This window comes from Gastrolobium bilobum, unplaced genomic scaffold, assembly GCF_033153095.1.
Source record: "Gastrolobium bilobum isolate Gb01-03AN ecotype WA unplaced genomic scaffold, APGP_CSIRO_Gbil_v1 utg4957, whole genome shotgun sequence".
Lineage (NCBI taxonomy): Eukaryota > Viridiplantae > Streptophyta > Magnoliopsida > Fabales > Fabaceae > Gastrolobium > Gastrolobium bilobum.
In genome coordinates this window covers 213905-226310 of record NW_026897021.1, presented here as the reverse complement: position 1 = coordinate 226310, position 12406 = coordinate 213905, and the positions used below count along the sequence as shown (strand labels likewise).

At 36.3% G+C, this 12406-nt stretch overlaps 1 protein-coding gene across 1 annotated transcript; it reads left to right on the top strand.

The window, feature by feature from the left end:
- The first annotated feature begins 213 nt into the window (after positions 1-213).
- LOC133303502 (PHD finger-like domain-containing protein 5A) lies at positions 214-2834 on the top strand. The gene is made up of 2 exons (XM_061503419.1): positions 214-423; positions 2180-2834. Exon 2 carries the CDS (start codon positions 2232-2234, stop codon positions 2562-2564), a length of 333 nt encoding a protein of 110 aa, XP_061359403.1. The 5' UTR covers positions 214-423; positions 2180-2231; the 3' UTR covers positions 2565-2834.
- Positions 2835-12406: the final 9572 nt, after the last annotated feature.

Genomic DNA, 12406 nt, shown 5'->3' with positions numbered 1-12406 from the left:
AAAAGTGAATGCCTCATGGACCACATCTAAATTAGACGTGAATGGTCTTACCCAATTTAGACGTGAGTAAGTAGAATAATTTCGAAATAGCTATATGTTATATTCATAATTATTTATTTAAATTACAATAAAATAATTTTTTTACCGTCGTTAGTTTTCATTTCAGTAAAAGTTCGAACTGGACAGGAACAGGGTATAGCAGCCCCCAAAACCCTAACCGGTAATTATTGGTACTGGGAAGTGGGAAACTAAAACACAGTGTGTGTTGTGTTGTGTTGTGTTGTGTTGCAGGAACTGAAACTGAAGCGTCTTTGCATTAATAATCTGATTCTGAGCTTCGGATATCTTCCCATTTTTACAATTTCGCTATTGCTCTGAGTTCAGGCGGAGCGACACCGTTCAACACTCCTCTTCTCAGCACAGGTTAGCTTTTCCCTTTTCTTCATTTTCTTCTTCCCTCTGTATCTCTCGTTGTGATTTTCTTCTCTGCACTCTTTCTCCCCCTTCCCCTTTTCTCAAGTGATGAATGCAACAACAAATTTTCATTTTTTTATTCAAATTTTATTTTCTGTTTTCTGTTTTCTGTTTCATTCTTAATGACCTTTCTTCCTTTATAGATTTGTTTCTGAATCAGTCATTTGTGTTGGGATTTGATCTCTCTTTTCGTTTAAGCACTTCATTTTATGTGTAGTTAGCATTTTTATTTTATTTTTTTTTAATTTTAGGATTTTGTAGGAATGAATATCATTGAATCAAGATGGCCCATGTTTTCTATGAGTGGAAATGGTTGATTTTTGGGGGTTGCAGCTGTTAATGGTCTTTAGTCGTTTAAAGGAAGGGTTTTTCAGTAACCATTCGGTGTTGGGGTTGAGCTAGTAAATAACGAGTCCCATGTTTTGCGAATTATTTTCCAAATTAGAATTGCGACGTGGATATGGCACATTATAGGCATGTTTGTTATTTACACCTTCGTAAGAATTTTCATCCTTCTTGGTGTATGGAATTTACTTTGTTATTTCATTTGTCTTATGACTTCACATTGTATTTTTATGGACCACTTGATGATGCTATAACAAATTGTTTTAAAAAATATGGGACGGTTCGGTTGAATGAGTATGGTGTTGGTTCATTTATCTCGTCATGCCAGATTCTGATTTGTATTAAGTTCTAATTTTCTATAGCTTGAAGTTTTGACTTCGGATTCATGCTTGCTGCATTGAAATTAGTTTATCTTTTAAACGTGTGTTGTATATGTTTTGGGCTCATTATACAGAAAGCATGACTACATAAATGGTAGAAAATATTAAAAAACCAGTTATAGTACTAGTGCATGTTAGAGGTGCGAAAGTTTTTGGTAGTAGTCAGTAATATCAAACTATCATGAGGTCTATAGCATTGGGGTATATGTCAAACAATAATGAGTGAGAAATTAATGTCTATTGAGCCTTTAATCCTACATGTAAAGCATATTTCAAATTCAAACTACAGAAGAAACTAGTATATGTTATATCCATCAATATCATCACATCAGGTACCTCAATTTTATTTAAGCTTTGCCCTTTGCCTCTGGGTACGAGATAAGCCATAGTGGCTTAACTGTTTTATTGTTATAAGGCAAAGCTGAGCTGACCAGTTCATAGGTCAAGGTTTCTCAGCTTGCTAAGACTGAGACATTAGTCCTAGCCATTCTTACTTTGTATGGTTTTATGATATTGTCTGAGGATAAGACAATAAGTTACAAAACACGATTCCACAGCCTATAATGGAGGTCGTATCTTTGTCACTTTTGGTTGGCCTCATTCCTGCAACTTGGTAAGAAACAATATCATTCAATACTTGCTGTGCCACTTTATTATGCAGCGTGACATCAACTCGCAGATTGGAAATTCTGTAATTCTTTTGGTTTTAGAGGTAGTCAGTTCTCTGTTTTGATTATTGGCTACTACCACTATTCATTTTCTCATGGAAAGGTCAATGAGAGTATTTGAGCCTATGATTCAAATAGATTTCCCATCCTTATGCATTTTGCATATTTGCTAGGGAATATTAGTTACTAAGCTTACAAAGAAACTACCCCAATACTTTATTGCAAAATTTTGTGTTTATACTTTCTTTTGCTAGAATTATAGTGTTTTTACTGATTTACTTTATATTTTGTTCAACTTCCGATTGTGGACAGTACTTGCAGGTTTTATATATATATATACAGCATCTAGCAGGTTGTTAAAAATATGGCCAAGCATCATCCTGATTTGATTATGTGCCGGAAGCAGCCAGGAATTGCCATTGGACGACTTTGTGAGAAATGTGATGGCAAATGCGTGATATGTGACTCTTATGTGCGTCCTTGTACACTTGTCCGGGTTTGCGATGAATGCAACTATGGATCGTTTCAGGGTCGATGTGTCATATGTGGAGGAGTAGGAATATCAGATGCTTACTACTGCAAGGAATGCACACAGCAGGAGAAAGATAGGGATGGTTGCCCCAAAATAGTTAATTTAGGGAGTGCCAAAACTGACCTGTTCTATGAACGCAAGAAGTATGGTTTTAAGAAACGATGATGAGGGTGAATTACTGAAATATTTGTATTTCTCTAAAACATTTTCGCTTCATGTGTTTTCCTGAGATATCAGAACCATAGGATTTCAGACCTTATGCAGGTAAACTTTTATCCGATGCAATTGTTGATGATACAAGTATATGACTAGTTGAATACTGATCATAGGATTAGCCAGTGTGGAAATATCAACTTGAACTACGATGAGACCATTGTTGTTTGTTTATTTAGACACTACTTATTAAGCTACCCCCTTCTCATTTTTATTTTATTTTTTTAATTTCCTGTTATCTTTAGATTGAGGTTAACTGTGTTTTGTACTCGTATTTATTACATTTATTGCTTGCTTTGGATTATTAGAATAAATGGCCTGATGAAATGTTAATATTAAAAGCAGACATTCAAATACAGAGGTAGGATATGCTTTTAATTGCTATTTGTTGAAGCTGAGGTGATGATAGGGGAGATAATTTCGTTGTCTACAGCTTGAATGCTTTACATGATTTTTCTAAAGGTTAAAATGAATCCCAATTCATGATTTCTCAGTTTAGGGTCTGTTTATTTTTAGATTTTTTTTAGGAATTGATTGTAAAAGAATTAATTTTTTTTTTAAAACAGTTAATTTCTTAGAGGCACTTCTTTCAGCAATTCTTTTCTGCCGCAGAATTAGTAACTCCTCCTTTCTCTTTCTACTTTCTTCTTCCTATTGATGAAAGTGGACAATAAAGGTGAACAGATAAAAAATTAGTAAAAGAATGGGGGTACTCCAATAACCTGTGAAATTGCAACAAAGAGATATAGAATATATTAAGAAAAGTAAAAGTTCCATATGAATTTGGCGCAACTGAAAGTGTTGCTTCTTCGGAGCCATATAATCAAAGAACTTTCCATTAGTATTTTGCACAACTGATAGTGTTGTTTTTTCTGAGCCATATAACCAAAGAATTGCCAAAACACATGAAAAGATTAGCAGGAAACTACTACCTTAGGAAAATAGACAGACAGCAGTTTCAATTCAATCATATCTCAAAACCATTAAAAACTCACAGAACTGTTAGAATTAGTAAAATCACTTGCAGTTTGATTTATCAATATGTAGGGCATAAGTGAACTAACTTAAGGTGATAAATTCCAGAAAAATTTAGACTTAACACATTCTATCATACCTTAAAACCAAACTACCAAATTCAAGGATCATGTAGGGATAGATAATGTTTATGATATAATTAAATTTGAGCACCTCAATCTTATGCCCTAGATGCAACTTACATGTGGAAAAGTACTTGCACATCTTTAGGGACTGTTCTTGGACCAGAGAGATTTGGTGTCAGTTTGTCCACGACAGAGATCGTTTAGATTTCATTCAGGGGAATTTTATGGAATGGTTTTCAGCCAATATTAAAAAAATAATTTTTGGAGCCTATCATTTTGTGTTGAATTGTGTAATTTAAATTTCAAGTTACTATTATGAGTTGTTAGGCTGTTACAATTTATTAAGTTACTGATATGAGTTGTTAGGCTGTTACAATTTATTTGAATAGGAGATTTGATTAGATCAGATTTGTTGTATAGAATTAAGATGAGATCAGTTTGTTATTATTTGAAAGTTGTTGAACCACTTTTGTATATATAACAACCTCACATTGAGCCCTTCTCTTATGACCCGGTTTCTGCGTTTGGAGACTGCATCCGAAATTTGGGAGGCATGCAAACGAACGTATTATGACGCATCCGACGAGACATGCCTTTTCGAGTTAAATCAGAGATCTTTCTCCACCAAACAGCATGGACGTCCCTTAGCTACGTATTACAATGAGCTCCTTGCAATTTTTCAGGAGATCGATCATCACACGGAATCTCAGGCCTCTACAGTTGACGGGGTTGTTCATCTCCACTCTGCCATGACCCGTCTAAGGGTCCACATATTTCTCAGTGGATTGGACTCGGAGTTTGACCATCTTCGCGGTGAGATCCTCCGAAAGGAGCCCAAACTCGATCTTGAGGGCTCTTATGCGTTTGTTCGTCGCGAAATCACCCAACGGCAGACCATGCAAGCCTCTCGTCCTTCATCAGACAACGCAACATTGCTCACTCTTCCTTCTTCTGGATCTTCGAAACCGCGTAAGCCTCCACAGTCTGCAAAATCCCCTCAGTATTCTTGTACACATTGTGGGGCGACTGGTCACTCCAAACGAAGGTGTTTTGAAATAATTGGATACCCGGAATGGTGAGATTTCAACAAACAGCCTTGCTGCAAGATTCCTGTTGCTGCAATTGCTTCGGTCAAATCTAATATCACTGCCCTTCAACTGCCTTGGTTGCTCATCAGGGTAATTTTGGTAAGCCTTATGCATTCTCTACATTGTCCAGAAATCATACATGGGCAATTGATAGAGGTGCATTGGATCATATGATTAGAGATTCGTCTGAGTTACATAATTGTGGACCATGTACTCAAACCTTTATCTCCACAGCAAATGGTGATACCTCTCCGATTACTGGCCAGGGTTCTCTTTCTTTATCTCCTAAAATTTTCTTGGATTCAGTTTTGGTAGTTCCTTCTCTAGAATTTAATCTCTTCTCTGTTTCACGAATTACCACTTCTTTGAACTGTTGTGTTTCTTTTTGGCCTGACTTCTGCATTTTTCAGGACATCTCAACACAGAAGGAGATTGGTTATGGAGTTAGACGTGGGAAGTTGTACTTCTTGGATCTACATCAGAGTTTGTCTTCTCTTTCGGTTCAGTCTCTCCATACTACTATTGATAATAAAGCCTCTGCATCTGTTTGGTTATGGCATCATAGATTAGGGCATCCTTCCTTTATCTATTTAGAAAAATTATTTCCTATGTTATTTTCCTTTGTGAATAAGAATGATTTTAAATGTACCACTTGTGAATTGGCCAAGAGCCATCGAGTTTCTTATTCACCCAGTATCAATAAAAGTCATATTCCATTTCAAGTTATTCATTCAGACGTTTGGGGACCCTCAAGGGAACCCTTCCTATCTCAAGCACTTTACTTTGTGACTTTTATTGACGAATGTACTAGGATGACTTGGGTGAGTTTATTAAAAACAAAAATGAGGTCTTTCTTGCCTTTAAACGTTTTCACTCTCAAATCCAAACTCAATATCAGTCTCGAATTCAGATTTTACAAACGGATAATGGCACTGAATACACAAACCATATTTTTAAATCCTTTTTGACTGATAATGGTATTAAACATCAAACATCCTGCACCTATACACCACAACAGAATGGATTGGCTGAGAGGAAAAATAGGCACTTGTTAGAGGTTGTTAGAGCTTCTCTATTGGGCATGAATGTTCCCAAACGTTTTTGGGGAGAGGCAGTACTTTCAGCTGCCTATTTGACTAATAGAACCCCCTCCAGTGTTCTGAATTTTCAAACTCCTCAACAAAAAATTGAATCTCATTTTTCTATTCCCCATACTCCAAATCTGGAACCTCGAATATTTGGTTGTTGTGCCTATGTACATACTCCCAGAGTCCTGCAACATAAACTAGATCCGCGTGCTACTAAATGTATTTTCGTAGGTTACTCTGAATCTCAAAAAGGGCATCGTTGTTTTGATCCTGTCCTTCAGAAGCTACATATCACATTGGATATTTCCTTTCATGAACAGGAACCTTTCTTTTCAGGGGGAGCTCTCGGTTCTTTTCCTCGGGGGGAGAAATCTTCTGATCAATTTGGAGGAGAAGTACTTCTCAAAATTGTCCCTCATTCTATCTCTAATTCTTCTGATGATGGAGCTAATTCTCATACGGTTTCTGATAACATAGCCTCTGAAGACAGAACAATGGATGCACAAGCTGAAGACCCACAAATAACTCCAATAATTGAATCTTCTTCCAGAGATGATCCTGAACGACAGCAACCTGTTTCTAATACTGAGGTAATTTCTGAATCAAACACACCTCCTTCTTTGCACATGCAAAATGAAAACCCAAACAGGTATTCTCTAAGATTAACCAAAGGAATTCCTAGAAAACTATATGAACCAGATCTGCAGGCTAAAGCTAAGTACCCCATAAACAATTATGTATCAACTCATAGATTATCTAACTCATATGCTTTATCTGTAAATCAGTTATCTACTGTATGCATTCCTAACAATGTGCAGGAAGCGCTTGGAGACCAAAAGTGGAAAAATGCAATGAATGTGAAATGGAAGCTTTAGAAAAAAATTCAACTTGGGAGCTTGTTCATCTACCTGAAGGAAAAAGAACTATTGGATGCAAGTGGGTATATACCGTAAAACTGAGGGCCGATGGGAGCATAGACAAGTATAAGGCGCGACTAGTAGCTAAAGGATTCACCCAAAAATATGGTAGTGACTACCAAGACACCTTCGCACCTGTAGCCAAGTTGAATACTATCAGAATCCTCATTTCTCTTGCGGCAAATAGAGATTGGCCACTCAAACAGTTTGACGTCAAGAATGCATTTCTAAATGGGGATCTTAAGGAAGAAGTGTATATGGATATACCACCTGGAATCAGCATAGAACCCAATAATGAAACAAAGGTATGCAGACTGAAAAAGGCATTGTATGGCCTTAAACAATCTCCTAGAGCATGGTTTGGGAGATTTTCAACAGCCATGAAGATTTTTGGTTACAACCAAAGCAATGCTGACCACACTTTATTTATCAAGCGGAAAAAGGAAAGGATTACTGCTCTAATAGTATATGTAGATGACATGGTGCTCACCGGAGACGACTTAGAAGAAATGGAGAAATTAGAAACATACTTGAGCACTGAGTTTGAAATGAAAAGCTTAGGAGAACTCAAATACTTTCGGGGAATTGAAATTTCAAGATCAAAACAAGGAATATCCCTTTGTCAAAGAAAATACATTCTTGACCTGTTAACAGAGACAGGGATGCTGAATTGTAAACCAACAGGAACTCCTATGGAAATGAATCACATGCTAGACATTTATCCTGACCAAATAGCTACTGATATTGGAAGGTACCAAAGGTTAGTAGGGAGACTAATCTATCTATCTCACACTCGGCTAGACATTGCCTATGCGGTAAGTGTAGTAAGAAGATTTATGCATTCTCCTAGTGTTGATCATATGGATGCAGTGTTTCGGATCCTGAGGTATTTAAAGGGGACAGTTGGCAGAGGTTTGCTGTTTGCAAAAACCAACACAACCTCTATTGAAGGCTATTGTGACTCGGATTGGGCAGGGGATAAAACAACTAGGCAGTCAACCTCAGGATATTTTACATTTGTGGAAGGGAATTTAGTCACTTGGAAGAGTAAGAAACAAAAGGTGGTTGCTAGATCAAGTGCAGAAGCCGAGTATAGAGGAATGGCACAAGTAGTATGTGAGTTGCTCTGGATAAAAAGGGTCCTGCAATATTTGGGTCTATTTCAAAATCAAACTATGAGTCTATATTGTGACAACAAGGCTGCCATAGAGATTGCACATAATCCTATCCAACATGACAGAACAAAACATGTTGAAGTTGACAGGCATTTTATAAAGGAGAAACTGGACGAAGGTACAATCCATTTTCCATTCATTAATTCTCAGAATCAACTTGCAGATGTGCTGACAAAGGCTGGATCTATAAGAGTGTTTCAAGAAACAATAGACAAGTTGGGCATGATTGACATCTTTGCACCAACTTGAGGGGGAGTGTTGAATTGTGTAATTTAAATTTCAAGTTACTGTTATGAGTTGTTAGGCTGTTACAATTTATTAAGTTACTGTTATGAGTTGTTAGGCTGTTACAATTTATTTGAATAGGAGATTTGATTAGATCAGATTTGTTGTATAGAATTAAGATTAGATCAGTTTGTTATTATTTGAAAGTTGTTGAACCATTTTTGTATATATAAGAACCTCACATTGAGGGAAAAGCCATCGATGACAGTAATGGCATTCATCTGTATTTACTGGTGTTCATTTTTTAACATTTTGACTATAAACTGTTCTTTGGAGTGGTGTGCTGGTTTATTTGGAAGGAGAGGAATAATGTGGTGTTTAATGGTCAATCGGATAACCCCCTATAAAGTCAGTTTTGCTGCCTTTTAATTTGCTCTCAATGCTCAACAAGCAGCAAGCACTCTTGTCCAGTCAGGTGTAGTGGCGAGACCTAGAAGTGAAGCTTTCATCAAGTGAACCTTTCCGGAAGTTGGATGGGTGAAGGTTAACTCTAATGGTTCTTGAAGTGGAAATGGTAGAAGATCTGGCTGTAGTGGTGTCATTAGGTAGGGTTGGCAAATCGGGCCAACCCGGCTCGACCCGGCCCAACCCGCATTCAACCCGTAAAAATCGGGTCGGGTTAGGGTTGGCTCGAAAAAATAAACGAGCCAGAAAACCCAACTCAACCCAACCCGAGTCGGGTTAGGGTTGGCTCGAAAATCAACTCGCGGGTTGGCTCGAAAAAAAGCTCGTGGGTTGGCTTAAAAAAAAGCTCGCGGGTTAGCTCGAAATGATGCCAGTGGGTTGGCTCGCGAGTTGGCTCAAACAAATTGATTTTTGTGGAACTTTGTTCTCCAACTCTGCATAAAATTATCAACACTGCCAAAACTATTGATTGCCTAATGGATAATGGTGTAAAGACAGTAAGAAAATTAAACAACATGGTTCAATAGCTGAAAAAACAACATGCTACCAATAGCTGACAATATGGTTCAAATCAAACAAGTATCAATATGGTTCAAAAAAACTAGGTTCATATGGCCTTTTATTAAACATGTTAACACTACGAAAATTAACATAACAGTGGTATTCAATTTCATGAGTGAGTCTATTCATATTTATCGGTTTAGAAATTAAATAATGGACAAAAAGTTATACAAATAATAGAACTTAAATGAATGATTTTGTCAATTCATCGTGCGACCAAATGCTAATGGGAGAATCAAAGACAGAACAACATGATGATTTCCTGCTCATGTGCATTTAGAACTTGTCGTCGTCCATTTCTTATGAACAAATTTCATGCCTCTAAAATAGGTCAGATGCGCATTAACCATGAAATCATATAAAAAAAAGAATAAATATTCACTTATATATCATCAACAACAGTTAGGACCTCCGCTGAGCAATTTCATTAAAGGATAATTGAAATTCATGATGAATCAGGATTTCCTTCATCTTATTAAGGAACCATAATAATTTTAAATGTGAAAAGCTTAATCTAGCATATCACAAACAAGTTCAAGAAGGGAAATGGGATATTTATTATCAGTTCTAATCAAGGATATATCACAAGAAAAATTAAAAAAATTAAAAGAATCACATCCACTATTTACACTGACTTAGTACCAGTTCATTTGCACCTTCCATCAAACAGTGAGAATACATCAACTTATAACCATTTTGATATTATGCTAACAAAGGATTTAACCATTTGTTTGGAGATATTCAGCGTTTATAAAAATGACAGCTGACAATATGGTTCAAATCAAACAAGTATCAAAATTTAATATACTTTAAATTTTCATCCCCTCTATCAAAACAGAGAATCTCGGTCTTTTTAAGAGGGGCAGAGCCGGAGATGCTGTCAGTTTCAAGAACAATGTTCAAGAATATGTCAATGCCATAACTAACTAACTAACTAAGATCTTGATAATAATAATAATAATAATAATAATAATAATAATAATAATAAAGAATTGGTGGAAGAACCTGAACAAAGAAATTGAAGGAGGAGGTTTCATGTTGCAGAAAGGGAGAGCAGAGGGAAGAGAGTGAGAGGAGCCTTGTGGTGTTGAGAGGGAAGCCAAGGATGTTAGGTTCTCTCACAAGGTAGCAAAAGCAAAGCGAATCCACGCCGCCAGTGAACGCTTCGCAGCACTTGCCGGAAACACTTTCTGTCAGGTTGTTTGCCGGAAACACTTCCTTTGCAACACACGCCGCCAGTGATGGACTGATGGTGATGGTCGCAGGTTCTTCGAACAGCTCGCAGGGTTCGACCGTTCGGTGAATCAGTTGGGCAAAGGGGGCAGATTATGAGATAGCTAATTTAACTCGTTAGGGTTGGAAAAAAAAGAACGAGAAAGTGACGACACGAACGATATTATTAATTAAATTTAAATTAATAAAAAAAAAGCCAACCCGCGAGCTGACCCGTTTAACCCGCGAGTTGGCTCGTTTGAGTTAGGGTTGGATCGGGTCGGGTTGAATCGAGTTGGCAGCTCATTTAAGCCAGCCCAACCCGACTCATTTAGGTCGGGTTGCGAGCCAACCCGACGGGTTGGCTCTTTTTTGCCAACCTTATTATTAGGTATAATCTTGGGGGCTGGTTGGTTGGTTTTAACAAAAACACCGATTTTAGCAACTCTTTTATGGCCGAACTCTGGGGTATCTTGTTGGGATTGGAGTTAGTGTGGGGTAAAGACTTCAGACGTGTCTGGTTCGAGTCTGATTGTAGTGCTGCCATTGAAGTGATTACTTAACCAAATAGTGGTAGCTCAGTTGACGCATGAGAGCTAAGAAGGTGGAGGTGAGAGCATGTGTTCGAATTTTTTCAGTATCATTTTGGGAAGGAGTTTAAAGCTTTAATCCTGGACCCGCCTCGAATTGGATTAGTTACGAAGTAAAGAACTGATTGGAATATTTTCAAAAAAAGAAAAAAAAATGATTACTAAAAAGGCTACGATGATCATCATCCTTTTGCTAATCTTGCAGACTGCTGCTTGATAATGATAGAATGGGGTCCTTAGACTCGAGAATGCTCAATAGTTCGGTTGTTTTGTTGCTTTTAACTTTCCATCTTGTCTTAAAAAAAAAAAAAAAAAAAAACTCGATCGATTGGGTCGTGAAAGTTTTTTCTCTCGGTCAGCATTTCTTCTCCTCAGAAAGGCTCTCTACGAAATATATGACTTAATATTTTTTTAATTAATATTACTTATGCTTTTTGAGTGTTAGATCATTTCTTATTAAGCATAGGCTGTCTGTAAGTAATTTTTTATAGGCTTAAATCCCCTTCAATTGTTTAGTAAGAGCTCTAATTTGTTTATTATTTAAGTCAACTTCATGACTAGGAGAGTTGTTTGCAACGCTACGGCTAAGATTTAATTAATTATATAATATTTTAAATTTAATCCAAAAACGTGTTACGAAGATTCATGATGTTAACAATGCTCACAATGGTGAATTCTTTGCTAAAAGAAAATGTTTTCACTTTGCTCGGTAGTTAAGGGTGCGGAACATGGACATAGTAAAGCGATAAGAGTAGGGGTATAAATGAATTAGTAGGTCGCCTAGTTTGTATTAAATTAGTTTTGGCTTATTATAAATTGTCAAATATAATAGGTTTAAACTTTTAAAAAAATCTATTTAAAAAATAGGTCATAAACTTTTTTTATATATATCGGGCTTATAAACTTAAAGTTCGACCTATATCATATTACATATTTTAAATAAAATAAATAAAATTATTATTTTAGTGATTTTAAATAATAAAATATTATTATTTTAAGGAAAAAATGTTTATCATTTTAAATGACATAAAGTTATGTCATTCTAAGAGAGAGATAGACACAAGAAAATATTTTTTTATTTAAAATTTAAATTAAAAAATCACTCACTTTTTCTCCCATGATTTTCATTTCTTGTGTCTATCTCTCTCTTAAAATGAGATAACTTATTATGTCATTTAAAATGACAAACACCAAACTCTTATTTTAATTGTTTTTTAATTATGAAATGTTTATTAGGCTTAAACAGGCTATCAGGCCTATGCCAAGATTTTTTTTTTAAAATATAAGTCAGACCAGACTTGAATTTGGACCTACATAAGCTAACAAGTTAGGTTAGACTTAGGGTATGTTTGGTACACAGTATATGATAAGGC